Source organism: Lingula anatina, chromosome 2 (assembly GCF_051362555.1).
Source record: "Lingula anatina isolate TDL-2025a chromosome 2, LinAna3.0, whole genome shotgun sequence".
Classification (NCBI taxonomy): domain Eukaryota; kingdom Metazoa; phylum Brachiopoda; class Lingulata; order Lingulida; family Lingulidae; genus Lingula; species Lingula anatina.
In genome coordinates this window covers 16645201-16664893 of record NC_141768.1, presented here as the reverse complement: position 1 = coordinate 16664893, position 19693 = coordinate 16645201, and the positions used below count along the sequence as shown (strand labels likewise).

The 19693-nt window shown below is 34.7% G+C and overlaps 2 protein-coding genes across 2 annotated transcripts; both read left to right on the top strand.

The window, feature by feature from the left end:
• The first annotated feature begins 593 nt into the window (after nucleotides 1-593).
• LOC106177391 (cysteine-rich venom protein tigrin) lies at nucleotides 594-7847 on the top strand. Its single transcript, XM_013560147.2, has 13 exons — nucleotides 594-737; nucleotides 1129-1160; nucleotides 2303-2384; nucleotides 2770-2858; nucleotides 3086-3176; nucleotides 3559-3698; nucleotides 3986-4086; nucleotides 4404-4489; nucleotides 5307-5405; nucleotides 5760-5873; nucleotides 6145-6186; nucleotides 6773-6814; nucleotides 7066-7847. Exons 1-13 carry the CDS (start codon nucleotides 677-679, stop codon nucleotides 7164-7166), a joined length of 1080 nt encoding a protein of 359 aa, XP_013415601.1. The 5' UTR covers nucleotides 594-676; the 3' UTR covers nucleotides 7167-7847.
• A 710-nt stretch (nucleotides 7848-8557) lies between these two features.
• Nucleotides 8558-16316, top strand: LOC106177402 (rho GDP-dissociation inhibitor 1). The gene is made up of 5 exons (XM_013560161.2): nucleotides 8558-8658; nucleotides 12035-12218; nucleotides 12441-12524; nucleotides 13074-13211; nucleotides 14366-16316. Exons 2-5 carry the CDS (start codon nucleotides 12047-12049, stop codon nucleotides 14560-14562), a joined length of 591 nt encoding a protein of 196 aa, XP_013415615.1. The 5' UTR covers nucleotides 8558-8658; nucleotides 12035-12046; the 3' UTR covers nucleotides 14563-16316.
• The last annotated feature ends 3377 nt before the right edge of the window (nucleotides 16317-19693 follow it).

The following is a 19693-nucleotide window of genomic DNA, read 5'->3' as shown; positions in this document are numbered from 1 at the left end:
TAAAAAGGAATGGTATTATACATGTTCAATATATATATGCGACATAGACCGGCATTTTATCGGAAAAGAAAATACGTGCTGTCAACTAGTAACTTATCGTATTTGAATTGACATGTGCATTGTTTCCTCGGAGACAAAACATCAAAGAAACTGAACCCCAAGATTTGACATCGTCAGGCTTGTCATATTATTTTTCTGTATGATCTAAGTTTCTGCCTGTAATGAATTCTTTATGAACTAATTAACAGCAGAGTGTATTTTAATTGTATAGGGTCTATTTGATTTAAAATATTTTCAAACCTCCCAAGCGAGACAAAGACATTCATTCTTGTCCCACTCCTCTCCTTAGCAAAATCTTGGGTCTGCCAGTTGCTGTGGTATAAAGTCTAATTGAGCTAAATTGAATGATGATCCCTTTCTCAAACACGACAGTGTAATTTAAGCTTTACGGTCACGTTATTTTTCCTCACCAGAAAGTCTTATCTTTTCCCTAATTCAGATTGGTGTGGTCTCTTTGGCACGATCAGTAAGGCTTAACAAACCTATCTCAGTTCTGAAATACTTCAGCAAATAATGGCAATACAAAAAGAAAATTCGACCTGTCCCGTAATTCAACAAGTCATATCGTGGCCATCACTACCGGCACCTACAACTGGTATTTTACTGCAGCATTTATATGGCGAAAATGGAAGTTTTACTGACATTGGTGTTTTGCTTAATGCTTTTAGCTTCCAAAGGTGAGTTTTGGGAAAATCAAAAATTCATATGTTCATATCATGTCATAGATAAGTGTTTGAAAGTACATTAAAAGTGCACTATGTTTTATCAATAATTAACGGTATTCGCCGTAATCTTTTATGGTGATTTATCAGCAAAACTCACAATGTATTATTGCGTTTATCACTATACCTAATACACAGATTATAAAAACGCAGGTGTGTTCTATTAGAGAGGACAGTGTCAAAATATTTCAATATTATAATACATGTAACTTGTTTAAAAAACGTATAATTTTGAGTTTCTTTTCTTTCACATTGCATAAAACAGTTATAGAGGCCCTTATTCAATAGCTGTATATATTATACATATAGATTTTATATTACTAAAATATCTTGTTCATAATTCCAGTCGGAATATGCAGCACAACAACTGCAAAAAGAGTAAGTACATTTTTCCTATAATTAGGAACTTGTTCCGTTGTTTCTCACATCATGCTGCGGAAGAAGATAAAAGCCGGAGCTAACACTCGGAGAGGTGTTAGTTGCTGGGTTATCGTGAGCTATGTATGATTGTTGTATAATTGAGCAGTGCACGTGTATCTTTATATTGCACTGGAAACTCAGTATCAGGCAGGTGTTTTTTAATTACTTGTTTCTCAAACAATATCTATTTTCATCAAAGGTTGGAGGGGGAAAGTGAATTTTTTTCAAAATAAAGACCTTTGTCACTATTTGAAAAATATCTTAAACTACTTCAACACCCATTTTAACTTAATATGTCATATCTTAAAACGGTAAACAGTCATTCTTGTTCAATGAAGTGTTTTATTTGTCGAAAATACGTGGCATACTGCGTAATCACACCAAATACCTTTCTGAAAATAAAAACACTATGGCCTATATGGATATATTGATCTTATTAATACAAAGTGATTTCATTATTTACGTTACCACAACGTTTATATAACCCAAAAACGTTATGATAACGTTATAATAACGATCTGTGTTTGCTGGGAACACCCTGATTTTGCTAATAGAAACAATTTGTTACTTCAAAAAAGTAACAAAACTGAGCTTAATGGCCTTCGTGCTGAACTTATATACAGTCACGCGACGTGTGAGAACCGTGAAACTCGTAAGTCTTCGGAAGTCGGTAAAAAAATTATATTATACTTGAGCTTAATTTCATTTTCTATTTTGGCCATTTTGAGGTCGGCGGAATTTGAGAAAAAAAGTAAACAAAAAACATCTGCCTCACACTCGCACATCTGCTAGCAAACACGCGTTCCATAAGGAACGTACACGCAAGCACGGGAGGGGACACGCCACTGTGAGAAATCAAGAGTTTATACTTTGTTCCAAACTAAAGATAGCCATTGTACTACATTATCCGACTGAGTTCTGTTACATGTACTACATTATCAGACTGAGTATCATAAAAAGAAAGAAAGAAAGAAAAATTGCCTTTTGTATCACGATGCAAAAATCTGATGTGCCCCTTTTTCATTGACCCTCCCGTCGGTTCCAAATGTGTGCTACAGTTGTACATGGTGGTAATTTAGATAAATCATGCTGTTTTTCAGCCTACAAGTTGTGAAGACAAATTCAATGCTTTCCCAGGTCATTCAGCGTGTCTTGAACCATCCGAAAAGTTCATCAGTGGAGGTAAAGTCACTTTGGTGAAAAATATCAAAATAAGAGTAATTTGGCCTGGTGTTTTGTATGTTTATGTGAAGATAAGGTGTGCTCTTTCGAAGATAAGATTTAGTGAAGTATTTGCATAATTGCAAAACAGCATTAAAGTTGCACTATTACATTTTGTACCGACTAAGAGCTATTTTGGGGAAAGCAATGAATTCGTGCATGAAAGAAAACGAAATCATAATGATAAATCTATATTACTACATTCAATATTGCTTTATGTCAACTGCAATTTGAAAGTGCTGAGATTAAATCTTTTTGAACATTATCTGTTAAAGGACCTACTTAGCTCGACATACCATCATAACTGCACTGTAAATACTCGAATCCTTATCATCTATGGTTTTAGGAGTTTCAGCTGAGGATAAAATGTTAATCGTAGATCAACACAACAAGTATAGAAGGCAGATAAAACACGCTAGTGATATGCAAATGATGGTAATTTTTTTTACTACTGTAATTAATTTTCATGTCTCCTTCAGAACAGTAAAGTCAGTTCCTTTTTAAGTACACTTTTAGCTGCCCTATTTCATAATCTTATTTCTTTCGCTCGGTGTAGTACAGCTGTAGCAGAATGACAGACGATGCACTCATCGTTCATAACTATCACAATGAAATGAATAAAAATAAAAATGCTGTTTGTATGATTCGTTGCATGATCCAAGGTATGGGATGATGAGCTGGAGCGTGTGGCCGAAGGATGGGCTAAGCAGTGCATCAGCGATCATGAAGACGGCATTCTGCGGCGAATACCGGGTAGGACTGTCAAAAGAATTTTTTTCCACAAAACATTATGAATGTCATGTAATGAATAGATCCCATATAAACAACATGATGTGATATAACGCAGAAACATATTTTGTGTGTTTCTGCATTTTATAATTTTAAAAAGATGCTTCTTTGGGGTTTTGAGAGTTGAAACTTTTATAGAATTGGTAATTTTTAACTTTTCCTGCACATGGTATATTTACATGTATGTGATGTTAAATACAAAATAATTTGAGCAGTCCTGTGGACACGCGTTTCTTTGTTGCCATGCAATTATGTCAGTAACAACGCAATTATGCCTACAGCGCAATTATGCCTTTTGAACATTGATTAGTAACTTGTACTAACTATAATATCCCAACATTTTTAGGTAGATTCAGCGTTGGGCAGAATCTCGGAATAGATTACACAAGTTGGGAAAATTGCATCTCTGGATGGTTTAATGAAAGCAAGGATTTCAGATATAACGATTCTTCGGTAAAATTTGAGGATGTCGGTCACTTCACTCAGGTATTGATAGATATATTTCATCTAATTAATGGACACGCATCCTAGTTACATATGAAAATTGGAGGGAGAAATATTTGCCTTTGGCTCCCCTTTGCGTGGAATTTTGTATTATCCCAAGAAAATTGATTTACATTTGAATTTCATCATGGCTCCAGAATACATATGTTTATAAAAAGAACTTGCATTTGGAGCATAAAATGCTAATAGTGTCATATGTGAGATATGAAATTCAGTCTTTTCAGAGCACAACTTTAAACCATTACTGTAACAGTGTATTTTTCCCCCAGCTCGTTTGGTCTGGTAGTAGTCTTGTGGGCTGTGCATTTGCCGTGTGTAAGGGCGCCAGTGGAAACCAATGGAAATTTTACGTGTGCAACTATGGACCAAGGTAAACCAAATAACTGAATGGATTTAGGAAATAATGAAATTATTAATAAGAATATAAATAAAGAAAGATGAATGAATAAAAACAAACCAAAAAACATAAGTATAAAGGTGTACTTTTATTTAAATGAATAACTAATTAATAGACTCAAAATTCAATGGACGAACAACGAAATGGTAAACAGACTAATTAACTTACGAAGTAAAGAACGAATCAGTAATAAACAAGCGTGCAGAATTACTGCGTGTGTTGCAGGTTCTAATTGTAGCAGCTCTGCCCTTAGCATCTATGTACAGAAATAGAGGATTAATCTTTTTCAGTGGAAACGTGGCAGGAACGTTGACACCATACAATGTAGGCGAGAAATGCGGAGGCTGCAACTTGACATGCAACGACGGGTTATGCGGTACGATTTGTATATTATGTCTTACTTTTCTTACTTTATATCAAACACTCGAGTCATGATGATGAAATTTATAACTGTTCAATTTCTACACAATAAGCTGAAAGCGTACCTGAAATCTTTCGTCCCAACACGTGGGGCTTCATCAGTCACACTGAAGTTACGGGACAGTGTATAGTGAACAGTTATTGAGAACTGTTCGCTATATATAACACTGTCCGAGATGTGAGAAAGGTTGTGCCTCCCCCCGTCCTTGTCAAGAAAAGGTCTCTGTACCCCAAGATACATGGCTTTCTTTTCATTAAACTATACTTCAAGACAAAAAAGGACTGATCTGAAGCTCGCACAGGTACTGCAAAGCCCACTGCAACATGCTAAAAATTGCAACATATTTTTCAAACTTCCCTTGCAGGGAAGACTCTTGGGTTGGAGGGGGAGACGATTGTTTTACCCCTCTGATATACTCTTGTGTTACGTCGTTTGAATCATTCAGATAACAACCACCCCCTTACAGATTTGAAACCCACGACATGAAACAAATGATGGGACACATATACACACACGTGCGCGCGCGCGGCTATACACAAACAGTGACACACACGGCTGATTATCTTAAAAACTTTAGAACTTGAGATATTTGCTCGTGTTTGGGGTCCATTTTTCTTCATACAGTTTTGTTGACATTAAGAAAGTCAAAGTTTATATAGAAACTTAGGGGAAAAACAAGAGAAATTTAATCAATGAGGCACTTGTGAGGCACTTATGAGACATGTTCCTAATTTATTCCTTTTTTGTGAAAAGAAGATCACTTCTATTTCAGACTGCGGTGGAATAGTGTGTTATAACGGGGGCATACTTGATCTGAATACGTGCAGCTGTTCGTGTTTCAAGAACTTCCACGTTGGGCACCAGTGTGAACGTAAGTGCTGGATGAGTAGTAAGTGTGAATAATAATAATAATTATTGTTATTATTATTATTGTTCTTCTCATTATTATCATTATTATTATTATTATTATTATTATTATTATACATTCTCACGGATGTTTATGATAAATGGTTCAGACGTTTTGTATTTTGACATTGTGTATATCATATGTAGGCCTACATTGTAGCCTACATATGTACATCGTGGTGCATCCATTGGTTCTTAAATTGGTTATAAAAAGTATCCAGTCTCCTTGCCAAATACAAAAAGACTATGTGAAGCAAATAGTAAGGGTATGTAAATGTTGCTTACATTGTGCTTTAAATGTCATATTCCCTTATTATAGTTGACTGCAACCTAGCCCAAGATGAGTGGTATTGCGAGAGTCATTATACGCGAAGCGCGTGCGGTACACAAAATGCACCCTTGGAGTGCCCGAACATGTGTAGCATATGTCCTTGTAAGTGTTTTTCATTCACATCTAGACTTAGCTTTCAAATTGATATATCCATTTTGCACTTAGACCACACTATCTTGTATAATGCACATTATTTTGGAAGATTTCCTTAAAATTGATTTTTCGTAATATTGTTATGTTAAAAAGGATGCATTATAATTTTGAATGACAAGTTTTGTATCTAACCCCCCACCCCATGGATTTATTCAAATGCGCAATGCTTGTTGGCAAGTTTGTATATAAATGACTATTATATATAAATCTCTCTCTTTAGGGTCAGGGAGGAACTATACAGCAGGCAGCGTCACTGTTCCCGGTAATTTTTTTTTTTTTTTTTTTTTTTGCTCGCGCGTGTAGGCCTATATGGCTTGGTTTTGGTACCTGATTGGGATTCACTACTTATCATAAATGTATATTATTATGCTTATGCTATTAATTTTGAAAATAACGTAGACGGAACTCAAATTTAAGCTTTTAATGACTGTCGATATTTAAATGCAAATTATATATACAAATGAGTTAACATGTGCTAAGCAGGGGCGGATCCAGGGTTATTTTCTGACAGTCTTCCAATTTATCTTTCTTGGTCCATCCTCCATTTTGACCGTCTTCCGACAAAAAGAATTAGATACCCGTCAATGTAAACTTGAAAATCTGACCGTCTTCCGGAAGACCCAGAAGACGCCCTAAATCCGCCCCTGCTAAGTGTTTAGTTGTGGACATTAAATAAATATCAAGTATTAAATGTAGATCAGTAATTGTTGATCAATGATGTTGATGAACGTCTCAAGCAAATCCATTAAAAATCCAACGTTAGTCAACATCGACTTCCTGCTGGGATAATGCTTCTTGCACACGTAGCTACCAAGTTTGTTTATTTGTGACTAATACTATGTTTATAGGACCAGGGAGTAACTATACTGAAGGTACAGTCACTGTCCCAGGTATTAGTGATATTGAACATTTTATCATTAAATGACGAGATTGTCAAAATCTTTTCAAAACGTCTCATGTTGATCATAACTCATATCCAATACACTTTTCTAACATCTTTTTCTATAAGTGTACTCAAAACAAAGTAAGTATAAGATTCTTTTAGGGACAAGGATTAACTATATTTCATTATGTTACATGTTGAATATGTTTACGATATTATTATATTTAGTGTATTCATTTTCTTTTCATCTAATTCCAGAAAGACCTCCGCCTATCATCAACCGGAGTGCAGACCACGGAATTGGATCCATGATTATCATCGCTGAAATAATATTAATCTGGCAAACTGTGCATGGTTGAACGTTTTTCCAATATACATAAATAAAAATATTTTTTTAAACAGCCATTTATTAACTCAAGATGAAAATCTCACAAACTCTTGGCCAAATCGAATTGGCCCATGGATAACCGGATATAAAGATAGAGAAAGTATTCTGATTGTTTTCACTTTTCTTGTGAATGCTTTGCTCCCAAAGGACCATGGTAAAAAAAAAAGGACGACGAAAAATGCTGGAAATGCAAAGATCAAATTTACCAGTTAATATTTAAAATGTGATCGACTACGAATTAATTGATTAGGCCCTAATTAGTTTATTTATTAAGAAGGCAATAGACTTTAAATAGAGATATGCCTATTTATGCCTACCGGTATTTTTCTACTGAAAACTTCCTTAGCAGTGTGGATTTTGTCGCTTACAACAACAAGTTGCGATTTACGGCCGTATTACTAGTCATCTTTGTTTTGTTATGCAAATGATTTGTTCAGTATAGGCCTATATATGGCCAAGAAGTAGTTCTGGGCGCGGCCACGTTTGTAACTGACGAGCAGAATGCTCAGGTCGCCAAGTCTCAAGATTTATTGTAGTCAGTTCGGCAAAATCAGTGGATCACCATCGGGCGGGAAAAAGCCACGTAGGCCTACATTTCTCTTTTCACCATGTCAGTGTATGCATGTGCGTGAATAAACGTGTGACCATTTCCCGTTTGTGTTCGTTTTGGTGTGGGATCCGCTACAGTGGATCTTTTAAAACGTGTCTTGAAAGATCGTTTTAAATTCATTATTATTGTCATCATCATATATTCGCAGTGAGAGAAAATGCTTTAAGTGTTAAATACTGAATTATGAAAATAAAAAACGGTTAAAAACGGGGGGGGGGGTGCGAAAATTGTTGGTATTTTAGAGGACGAATGGTGCCATTTGGTACGATTTAGAACTATGATTCAGCTAGTCAAAATTCTAATTTCAAGAAGGGACCATTGGTGTGATATTTCTTTCAGCAATCGAAGGCGGGGGAGTCAGGACCCCCCAGACCCCCCCCCCTAAATCAACCTCTGGTACATAAATGTGGAAGGTGTCTCAAATACATATTGTAAAACAACAAACACTCACACTGAGTTAAGCTAATTAACTGTTCATTGTATTTTCAATACTTTTGAAAAGATTCATTAATATTTTTTTCTGTTTCAAATCGGAGATTCTGCAGTGGTCTTTGATGAATACCCATAATCCTTTGCTCCGATGTCGAACTTGGCCAATTTTAACCTTTGACAGTGTAGATGAGAGGTGTATTAATGGGCTTACAATTTGTCAATAAAGTGCAGGAAATATATGGTGAAACTTTAATGTAATTTTTTGTGTGCCATAAAACTGTTTCTATTTCATTTCTTATGGTTTTATGAATATTAATCACAAATAAAAAACAAGAACTATTTTCTTTTTGAATCCGGAAGTGGATTCCACCCCGCTGCCATTATTACAGGCACATTCGACGTTTAGGAGGAATTGACCGAGGTAGATTCAGCTTTAAATATAACTTTAAAGGGATCTCTCAATATATATATAGATACAACCAGTGCAGTAGGCGATAACTTATGCAACTAGTGATGTTATGCGTAAATGTTGACTTCAGTTACTTTTAATTGTTTATGGTGTTTAACTTGGGAGTTTTTTTGCCGGTGTCATTTATGGGTGGCTATTCATTGATATGAAGTGAATCACCATTCGGTATAATGTATTAATGGGATGTCCGGCTTTTTATTGTGTTTGTACATTTGCTTGTATTGCTAATATGATTATTTTATGTAATATATACACAGACATATATATATATATTTATAGTACGTACACACTGTCTCAAGATATTAGATTTCCTTTGAAGTTTGATTTTGGAGGGGAGTAACTTTGCTTTCTTGCCAAGTTCTAATTCCATTAGCAGTAAGGTCTATGATGTTGAAAAGTTTGTGTACAATTTGAGACCTGACTACATTGATTTCAAATACATTTTTTTTGTAATTGATATTACAATAATTTATGCAACAATTTATCATAATTGCTGCTATGTATTATCCTAAATTCATGTTTAATGTATGGAGAGTCAGTCGATGCAGTATCTTCATTTTCAAACATGTCAACAGTGTATAGTATACACTAATGGTACATACAGCAGTTAGTTTGTGCATATTACAAATGCAGGTGAAATAACCTTGATTTCATTCTTTTGTGATGTTAATTGGCTTTTAAAGTACTGTACTTTATACATGACCCATGGACATTTGTGATTGGTACAGAAAACTTCAACCAACTGCTGCTGCTTGGTTGGTGTCGAATCTGAAATTTAGGCTGCTTAATAATAATGATTTAAACAATTTTGCCTATATATGACTTGCATTAGACTAAATAGAAAACTGCTGTTTTGATTATTTTACATGTGTCCCTCTGGCTCAAATATTAGAGATAATCTTAGACTACTACTGGTTTGCCCTTCCATTCTGGATAATTTAACCAAGTAAACATGGGCTTGCAATACTTCAAGAAAGAGTGGTAACAAAGATATGTATTGTTCACATGCATGCAAATTGTGGATTTTTTTTCCATATCCCATCAATGTTTTTGAAAATGTTTTTTTTCTAGGGCATTGAAGCTGTTAGTTATGTGCATTTTTATTGGGTGTCTTTGTACTTGCTTTTTTCCCAGTCCTATGCATGTATGTTTCCTGACCCCAATTGAACTTTGCTTGCCAGCATATCTGTCATTGTAGTGGATGTTAGTTGTTTATTGACCAGTCAATACCCTAAGTCACTCTCTAAGTCACTGTATTGAATTTAAGTGTGTCAAGGCTCTAGGCTAGATAATGCAAGGCCAAAAGGAAACCTGCATTAAAAGCATTTTTGGTTTTTATCAAAAGCTTAACAGAGCTAGAAATTGATTTTTAAACATTTTTCTTCAAATATCATTAAAACTGTTTGAAAATAAAACATATGGTTGCTAGATTAATGCTGATGTCATGGTCGGGCCAATGCACTCCCACCATTGACACGCTATATAACACCTTTTTATAATATAAAAAATTGTACAGAAGTGATATAGGTACTAGTAGTTTAAATTTGGACATAGTCAAGAAGGCATACAATTGGCCATGATTGTCAGCCCCAGTCTTTCATTGATTTGAGAATGGCATCTGATGTGTAATGTAAACTTGTTCTTGTGAGCACTTGGCATGAATTGTGCTTTACTGATCTTCGGCACCCTGTCAAATTGCTTGAAGTGATTGTAATCATCAAACTGAAAAAAAAATTTGCTCTGACAAATAGTTAAAGTTCACAGATATCAGGAAATTCATATTTGTACTCAATTTATGTATTAATTTAGCAAAAGCCATATGTGTGGTTACTCTTTTAGAATAGGGAGAAAAATGTTATCTCTCTTGACTTAGAATCTTTGAAAGCTTTAACCTGTAGTTCCTTGTATCTTTCACTTTGGGCATACTGAAAATATTTGGCAGTTTAAAAAAAGATCCTGTGTGTATACAGACTGGAATGAAAGCTTACCCAACCTCACTTTTTGTCCATAGCCTATAATGTAATGCTTGCAATTTTTATTAAATTGGAACTTGAAACCCTAGTCCAAATCATTCAATTGGTATTCAAAGTCAAAGATTGTGGATCATAGTCACAAACACTAAAACAATTAATGTTTATGAGGCCTGGAACTGAAATTTTATCTCTACTGCCTCTGTGGAAACAAAACCATTTTTCTTGTGTTAAAGAAAAATGTTCATAATGCTACGTATGCTTTCATATTGTCAAATATAACTTTTATTTGGCACACAGGAGGAGGCAACAGTGGACATAAGTATATTCTTCACTAAAGTACTATTTGGTCTTTTAGGTCCATACAGAAATTCAGGTGGATCACAGGGCCTACTGCCCATCTCTGACTTCATGTGTCTTCACGAGCCCGGTTTTCATTAGAGTGCACTTCATTTTCCCAGCCCTTGGGTGACATTGTCACACAACTAGCAGTGTTCTGAATGGTTTAGAGTAAAACTAAGGACCAGTGGCCCAGCTGTTTATTCATACAATTGATAGTAATTTGAAAAAAACTTTTTTGCATTGTTGATTTCATTTTATAAACATATTTCTTGCATGATATCAAACTTAAAAGTCGGATTGTGATAATATGGTTGCTTGAAAAGGAAATCAGCTTGTCAGGGATATGATAATAAAGATCTCCCTGATGCCATGGACCTGAATTGTATTCTTGTCTTTTTATACTGTAGGAAAAAAACTGGGCTTGGATTTACAGGTTACTTTCAAGGAGGGCTTTCATATTTATTTTATTTTCATACTGGTTGAGCACTTTATGTCAAACATGAAATACAATACATCAGCATGCATGATAACAAAACCATAGCACTATAGTAGATTATCAAAATGAGATTGCCGACTTGTCCTATTGTTTTCTGGTGTTACTCAGATATATGATACTTAGTGAGTTCTATATTGAGCAGGTTTTGAAGTTGCTGATGATAACATTTTTATGGATTCAGTAATGGATCAGATATTCACAGATGGCATTGTATTGAAATGAATACTCTTAGTTTTTTATTATATTTTGTCCTGATTTGACAAGCACTATCCTTCCCAAGCTTTGACACAAAGCAGTTTCAGTGTTGCTTTGATTATAGGTTTAGAACTATGATGAAGTACAATTTTCTTTTCTTTTTTTTTTTTAATTTTTTCCATTTTGGTGTGGTAACAGATGTGTGTGTGTGTCTTTTTTTTTTTTTTTAAACTTTTCTATCCCCTTATTTTCAGAGTGCATGATTCTGTGGTACAGTTAAACAGCATGATTGGTAACTTCTGACAGTTTTATGTTTTATTTCTAGTTCACAATAGTCATGGCGGAACAAGGAGATGACCTGACTCCAGATGAAACCCCAGGATACAAACCCCCTGCTGAGAAGAAGCTAGCAGAAATGGTGAACCTCGATACAGAGGATGAGAGCTTGCGGAAATACAAGGAACAGCTCCTTGGCACTGCCGCTATTGGTGCTGAAAATACTGCACCCTGTAAGGTTTTAAAATCCCACGTCATGTTTTTATCAGCTGAGTTGTATGATATTGATATAGAAATTTTCCAAAAACTGTAGTAGCTATAAGCAAGAAGTTATGATCTCTTTATAACTTCTTGCTATAAGTAATTCTTTTATTTTACTTATGTTGAGTAAAAATAATGTCTACAAAAAATGTTGCACATATGCAAATGGGGAATTTGTTCTATCTCTCCTTCAGTTCCTGAAGACCCTAGGAATGTGATAATCACAAAGATGGCATTACTTGTTGATGGAAGGCCTGATGTGGAGTTGGACCTCACAGGTTAGGAAGGAGTGAACATATTTGAAATTGAACATAATTGTGTTTCTTATGATGTTCTTTATTTAAAATGAAATACATGATACAATGCAAGTTTATTCTTGCGAACTAAAAAATGTAGAGAACTACTGAATCAACAAATCAACCTAGAGAATCAACTTTCTCAATTGCAATAAATGTATATTTAGCCAACCCTATAAAAACATTTTATTAACATTATTTAATAATATCTCCATTTAATTTTTTAGGAGATTATAAAAATGTGGCTGTAGATATTTATACCCATTGTTTTAAAATCATCATCATAATAAAAAAAATCACCTTTTTCTAAAATATTGCATAAAATACATACCTTTGAAAAAAAATACTTGAATAGTATACAACTAACTTCAGGATTAGCAATTCCCATCATTTAGCAAAAGAAACAAAATGGTGTGAATTGTGATTGCAGTGGGGACCTTAGTTAATGTGAAAAGACTTATTTCGTTTAGTAATGTAACCATTATGTGTGATAATTTGACATTTACGTATGATTTTCCTATTCTTTTTTAGGTGACCTCAGTAAAAAATTTGACAAGATAACCATGAAAGAAGGATGTAAATATAAGATCAAAATTTACTTTTATGTTCAGCGTGAAATTGTCCCTGGATTAAAGTTTGTGCTAAAAACATCTAGGAAAGGAATTTCAGGTAAGAGGGTTGATGTGATGGCAGTTTTTTTGCATGTCTAGTACTTACTGCTGTTCAGGGCCCCGTAATCGAAAGCATTGTGCAAATAGCGATATCACCTTTTATTTCGAGGCTATTATATGGGGCGAGTTTTGGAATTGAGATGCTTGCACTCGGTACCAATGCACGATGCTTTCGAGTTACGGGGCCCTCAGGCCTGGTAAACTTATTTTTATTATAACAAAACCAAGTACATAACATTTTGAAACTGATTATTTGTGTATCAGGTAAAAAGGAATATTACAATATGTCAGTTTTAAATATGCCAGAAATTATCCAAATATAATTCAGTGAAATTAAACATTTCTGTTTACCTTATGCATAAAAAAAGTTTGACTTGATAGACTTTCTAACATCCCTATGACCCTCATTAAACAAGACAACACCCAAAAACATAATATGAAATGTTTTGAAGTTTTTGTTTATAATATCTTAGAAAGGGTTGCAAGTCAGTCTTCTGCACACTTGCTCACTGACTTCTCCTAGTCTCTTTTTGTTTCTTTTTATTATATTATTATGTTCAATGGTTGTAAATGAGTATGTCATCTGGAAAAAGCCTGTGGCAGTGACTTAGAAGGCCCCCTTTTGAAAGGATGCAAACCATTTCATTCAGCCATAATCGTTTTTGACTATCCTTTTAATAATTAATGCAGAATAGATGTTTCAAAAGCCATGATAATAGTCAGTGGATTAAAAATCTTTATTTGTGCACCAGTGTTCATGAGATATAGCTGCATTAGGTAAAATATAGGTGAAATATGTAGTTTTTGCTCATTTGAAAGTAGAATATTGTATTTTTATTATGATTTACTTTTTCATTTACACAATATGATCTAGATGTGTAAAACATTTTGGTTAATGTGTTAAGATCAAAATGGCGATTGATGAAGGGTTGCTTGGAAGTGAGTGATTGCCAGCATATAGAAATTTTGAGTTGATCAAGTTTGTATTAAATGTTTGAAGTGGAAGCTATATGCGAAACTGACATGGCTTCTCATGAAAAATTAACAAAAATGCAAGACAAATCCTATTTGAATGAAGTGCTGCCATGAGACAAATTCCCCTTTTAACTTGTGACCTGCTGACAGTGATATGTTCCATCATTCATTTTCTAGTGGACAAAGAATCCCATATGGTTGGAAGTTACGGTCCCAGGAAGGAGATTCATACCTACACTACTCCACCAGAGGATTGCCCGTCTGGTATGATAGCCCGCGGCAATTACAGCGTTAAGAGTCTCTTCACTGATGATGATAAAAATGAAATTCTCAGGTGGGAATGGCATTTTGAGATCAAAAAGGACTGGGACTAAATGCAGACATCAGTTATATAATGTTAGTCTAAATACAAACTGAAATAAACTCAGCGATAACCTTTATCATGTAGCCTGAGAGATGAGGATACAATGAAATATGGTGAAATATGCAGTTTTATGGTGCATACATCATTGATATATGTGAAATTCTGAAAGAATTTTGCTAATTTTTCATTACCAAAAAGGTAAAGCATGCAGAATGTATATGAAGAAATGCATAAATCTGAAATGGGCTTTAACTGTGCTTTTACATTAGTAGCAGCAGAACCTTATCTCCATTTTTAGAAGGATGTAATTTATGCTCTCATTCCAAAGTCCATACAAAGGGCTTCCATTCAAAGTTTATTATTCCATGGGTTGCTCATTTTTCCAATTTTCCCCCAGATTTTTGTTACGTTAATATAACTTCCAGCAAAACAAGAACCTGTATAAAAAGTTGCAGCATTTTAACCACCAGAATTGACAAGCTGTATACATTGAATCCTGTACAGGGTTTGGTTATATAAGGTCACAAGTTAATAATTTACCTAACCGCAGCTACAGTATGTGTCCGAGTTGTTAATTTAGGCTTAAAGGTTGTATAATTTGCACTTCCTTTTTCTTAGCCTTTCATCAGAACTATAATGGTGACACTTTTCTTGTAAGTTCTTTTGCAAGGACATATCAGGAGTAACATGACTGAGTTCACTGCAAGTGCAGCTGTTATTTATAACATATGTATGTCTGGATTTTTTCTGATCTTGTGTGAAATCTGAAAGTGAGAGGCCCATTTATGTCTCCCCAGCATCCTCATCAACATGTATGATAATGTATCTGAACAGCTTTCTTTTGAACTGGCTTAAATTCGAGGGGAAAAATATCCCTAACACAGATTTTTATTATTTTTTATTTATTTATTTATTTATTGTTATTATAATTTTTTTTTTTTTTTTGTATAAGAATTTAACAACTTATTTTGGAATGATCTTACATTGTCTTTCAAAGTGAAAATTTGTATGATAAGACTATATTCAACAGCTTGAAAAGTTGCAAGAAATCTGTATGAGAATCATGCAATGCCTCCACATTTATGCAGGAGATAGAAAACTACCTTATACCATACCTTAAAGTTGAAATGGATTTTAATGTGCTCATTGTAAGCAGATAAGGCTACTTATTATATAATTTGTATACAATAAAAATTCAAATTAAATGGCAAAGGATAATCATGAATGTTTTAGAGAAATAATCCTTTATGTTAATGAAGATACATATAGTTATAAAATGATTTTAAGGGAAAATTTATTTACTTACGCATAACATTTCTGCACTGCTATTTGCATAGTTGTTATTGATACTTTTTCAAGGTTGATGGTAATGTTTAGGTAAAGCAGGTTATAATTAACTTGTTTAATCCAGCTGGACATTTATTAAGACAGAAGTAACTATAGTTTCCTCAAATTATTTCTATCATAACAGTGATGTAGGCTAGTTTATAGCACCAGTGGACCTGCAGCTTTTTAATTGTGGAACAATGTAGATGAGGCATAAAATATAGAACAAAATGTAGCTGAGAAAAAACTAGCCAGTGATAAATAAAATGTAGTATCTAAGGTTGTTTGTTATGACTTTTACATTGTGTTTGAGTGACATTATTACTAAAATTTTGACTTGCCATGAAGACTAACATTTAGGGCAAAAAAGTTGATTACATTTATGCAATTCTTTATGCTTTCAAAATATGGACCAATAAAAGCTTGAGCTCTGTGTCATTTTCGATTTGCACTTCAGTTTTGGGTAGAATTTTACAGTATCATATTTAAGAGAAAAATATGTAAGTACCCTCATTTTCTTTTGCTAAACTGCCTTTCTTTTGTCACCTGTCCTGTGCTGGGGAACATCCAGGCTGCCATGTATTGAGGAGGGTAGGAGCATTATTACATTTACATTTATTATACTTTACTGTGGTGCAAATTATTGCATTTTCCAGTAAGAATTACGTGTGACCTGACTCTGTGAAAGCCATGGGCTTTTCTTGAAATTGTTTTTGAAAGAGAAGAGACCCCATTTTCTTTTTTTTTTTTTTTGGTAAGAAGGGGGTCCCTTTGTCCCATGTATCAGATATCTGTCAATTGCATCTGTTCCTTTGTTTCATCTAACTCGTTTAGATGTGCCTGGCTACTCTGTAAACCAAGGTCTTGTTCACTGTAGCACTTAAGCATTGTGCGTAAGGGTTTGTCTCTTCATTCAATACACATGGTATAGATATGTAGTCTCACCAAGAAGCAATTTGTAGCAATCCACTTTAACAGTTAAATATCAGACAACATTGACCATTTCATTCATGTTATTAAGTGAAATGTTTGAGAACTGATTTTTCTTGGGTCAGAATATATTTATATTTTGTCTTCTGTGGGGCCAACTCCGTATTATCCTTTACCAAGGCCCCAGATTGGTTTTTCACCAGATATTCATAGGTATGTCTCTGGCAGATGATGTGCACTTTTCTATACAATGAAGGTTTGTGTATAGAATTGACATCATCGCTTAGCTGGCCTCTGGTAAAGAATAGCCGCCTGTCAAAGGCTTTATTACACAATCCAAATGAATTCAGTTATCCTGAGATTGTATCTGTATTCAGTGCATTTTCCCCTATCTTTTCCTATTTGGTGATCAAAAATTAGCCTGATCTGTGATCCTCTATGGTTTTGTCATGTTCACAGGGACAGTGATGATCTCCAGGGTAGGACACACCTAAGCTGCTTGGGCATGGAAGGTGCTATACCCTCTATTCCCCTTCTCTCTCCCAAAAAGCATAACAAGCAAACCAAGCAATATCAAAAAATTGTTCAATCTTGTTTCCTACATATCCTGCTCAAGTTGTCTATTGTTGGTTACATATGGAGAGAAGCAAGGCAATCTCTTAAATCTTTGTGCCCTCTTCTTCCACCCATCCCCCTCTCCCTCCTAACAAAGTTTGGAATCTGCTCTTGCTCCTTGAACATGTCTTTTGTTTAAAGAATGCCTGTTGCAGCTATTTACAATGAGGAACTTTGTCACCAGCCCTGCAGCAGCCTTGGACATCTTTGTCGACCACTAAGAGCTAAACATTGAACTGGCTTTTTAGTGGTTCATAATAAAATCTGTTTGGATGAATACCAAATAAAATATCTAAGAATGTTTATAATATATAGTTGTATAATTATTGTGCAGAATTAATTGATTAGAAGAACTTTTTGTATTCAATTCATTTCTTTGATCATGAAATCAAGTGCAAAACTACATGTACAGCCTGTAGTGCTGTAAAAGGTCTGCTTGTTTTTAAGCTCACTTGATATATTCTAGTACACCTCACAGGGTTCTTCTACTGCATTATAAATTTTAAGTCAATATCATATTTCTCAAATTGTTGTATATTCAACTGTGGTGTATCACTTTGTCATGGTAGACAATGAAACTAGGCTGGGGTTCCAGCTAACCTTCACCTTTTGCAAGATTGCGGTGGTTGCATTGTGATCTTCACAAAACTAGAGTTTTTTTTGTATAGGGGATAGGGCATACAAGATGCCTTCATGTCCTTTTTTTCTTTTTTGGGGAGGGGGGAGGGGGATGCTTTAACTCAGAGGCATATAAAGACTCATTATCTGGGCCCTAGAGGAAGTAGTATGTTTTTTGAAAAGTTAAAGTGAACTAGCATCTGACACTGAGAATCAATGGTACATTGTTTGAACAAGCACCTACCCCCCTCCCTGACCTTTCCTCACCATAGATGCCATATTGAATAATTGGATGCACGAAAAAATCATAATTTATGGAATTTGATGATAATAAACCCTGACAGTACCCGTAAGGAAATGTTAATCCATTTAAGAAAATCATTTTTTTAAAATAAATGTGTATGTGATTATTGCATCAATATAATTCATCAATATTGAATGACAATATGGCAATGAGGGACCCACATACATATTTAAAACAGACTTCATTGTCACATCAATATTTAGCAACGATTAGAGCTTCATTTCACCTCATTGGAATGATAATTAAAGGCATAGCGGTTTACATGCTTTGTTTTCAGTTGATGATAATCAAAGCAGAACAAGGAGATGGTCAGATCCTAAAGGAAGCCCCAGAATACAAACCCCTTGCTGAGAAAAAGCTGGAAAAATTGCTAAACCTGGATCACAGCTGGTAAAGATATAAGAAGCAGCTCCTTGAAACTGCAATCTTTGAAATATTAAGACATTTGAATTATATGTTTATCATGAAAACAGTTCGTGTATAATGGGTTTCTGGGGTAGCGCTAACACTCGCCAATTTACCCAAATGCTAATACTGACTTAAATTGGCTAAAGAAAAAGGGCTTGATTTCACTTGTTTTAGTCAAATTATAACCTTTTTGATAACAAATTGACAAAAATGTGGTGATTTGGCTAAGAGAAAAATATTGCCAGCGCCACCCCAGGGTTTAGTATTACCATTAATTTCAGAAATATTAAAAGCTGTGACAAAGTACAGTGTACTTTAGACTGGTGGGACAAATTTCTTACTATCACTCTGTTTAGATTTTAGCACCAGTAACTTATTTTCAGTGGACCTTTGTAAACAAGACCTACATTGGTTTAATAGATCTTATCAAAAATTTGTTGCACCTGCATCTTTGTAAATAATAACTACCCCAATTTTTGTGATTTTTTCTGCAGCCGTATTCTACGAGTTATTGAGTCATCCTCAGGTTGCTATATACACCCAATCAGCATTCTACACTTCCAGGCACTTTGGTCCACAGGTAAAATGACACCTCTAACTGTAATCAATATTTTGATCAGCATGGTCCCTCAGGGCTCATTCCCATTGAAACAGTCGGTTTACAGATTGATCTAATTTTGCGGGGACTCTCGTTGAATGCAATCAGTTTTACATGCCTCCTCTTGTTTCCAATGTACTCATATAATCACCAACTTTTCTGTATATTCTACTCAATGTAAGGAGGAATCTGTTAACTGATTGCATTCAGTGAGTCACCGTGGAGTTAAATTGATCTGCATAGACTGATAGTTTCAATGGGAATGAGCCCTTGATCACCAGCAGTGTATGCTAGTTATAAGTAACCCAATAAAATTGCGTAAATAAACAGAAATCTTGAATT

Excerpts from the sequence above, each read along its gene's own strand:
- LOC106177402 (XM_013560161.2), top strand. The coding sequence starts at position 12,047 with ATGGCGGAACAAGGAGATGACCTGACTCCAGATGAAACCCCAGGATAC. Across the intron at positions 12,525-13,073 it reads TGTGGAGTTGGACCTCACAG|GTGACCTCAGTAAAAAATTT; the intron begins GTTAGGAAGGAG and ends ATTCTTTTTTAG. Across the intron at positions 13,212-14,365 it reads ATCTAGGAAAGGAATTTCAG|TGGACAAAGAATCCCATATG; the intron begins GTAAGAGGGTTG and ends TTCATTTTCTAG.
- LOC106177391 (XM_013560147.2), top strand. The coding sequence starts at position 677 with ATGGCGAAAATGGAAGTTTTACTGACATTGGTGTTTTGCTTAATGCTT. Across the intron at positions 2,859-3,085 it reads CTAGTGATATGCAAATGATG|GTATGGGATGATGAGCTGGA; the intron begins GTAATTTTTTTT and ends GCATGATCCAAG. Across the intron at positions 4,490-5,306 it reads ATGCAACGACGGGTTATGCG|ACTGCGGTGGAATAGTGTGT; the intron begins GTACGATTTGTA and ends CTTCTATTTCAG.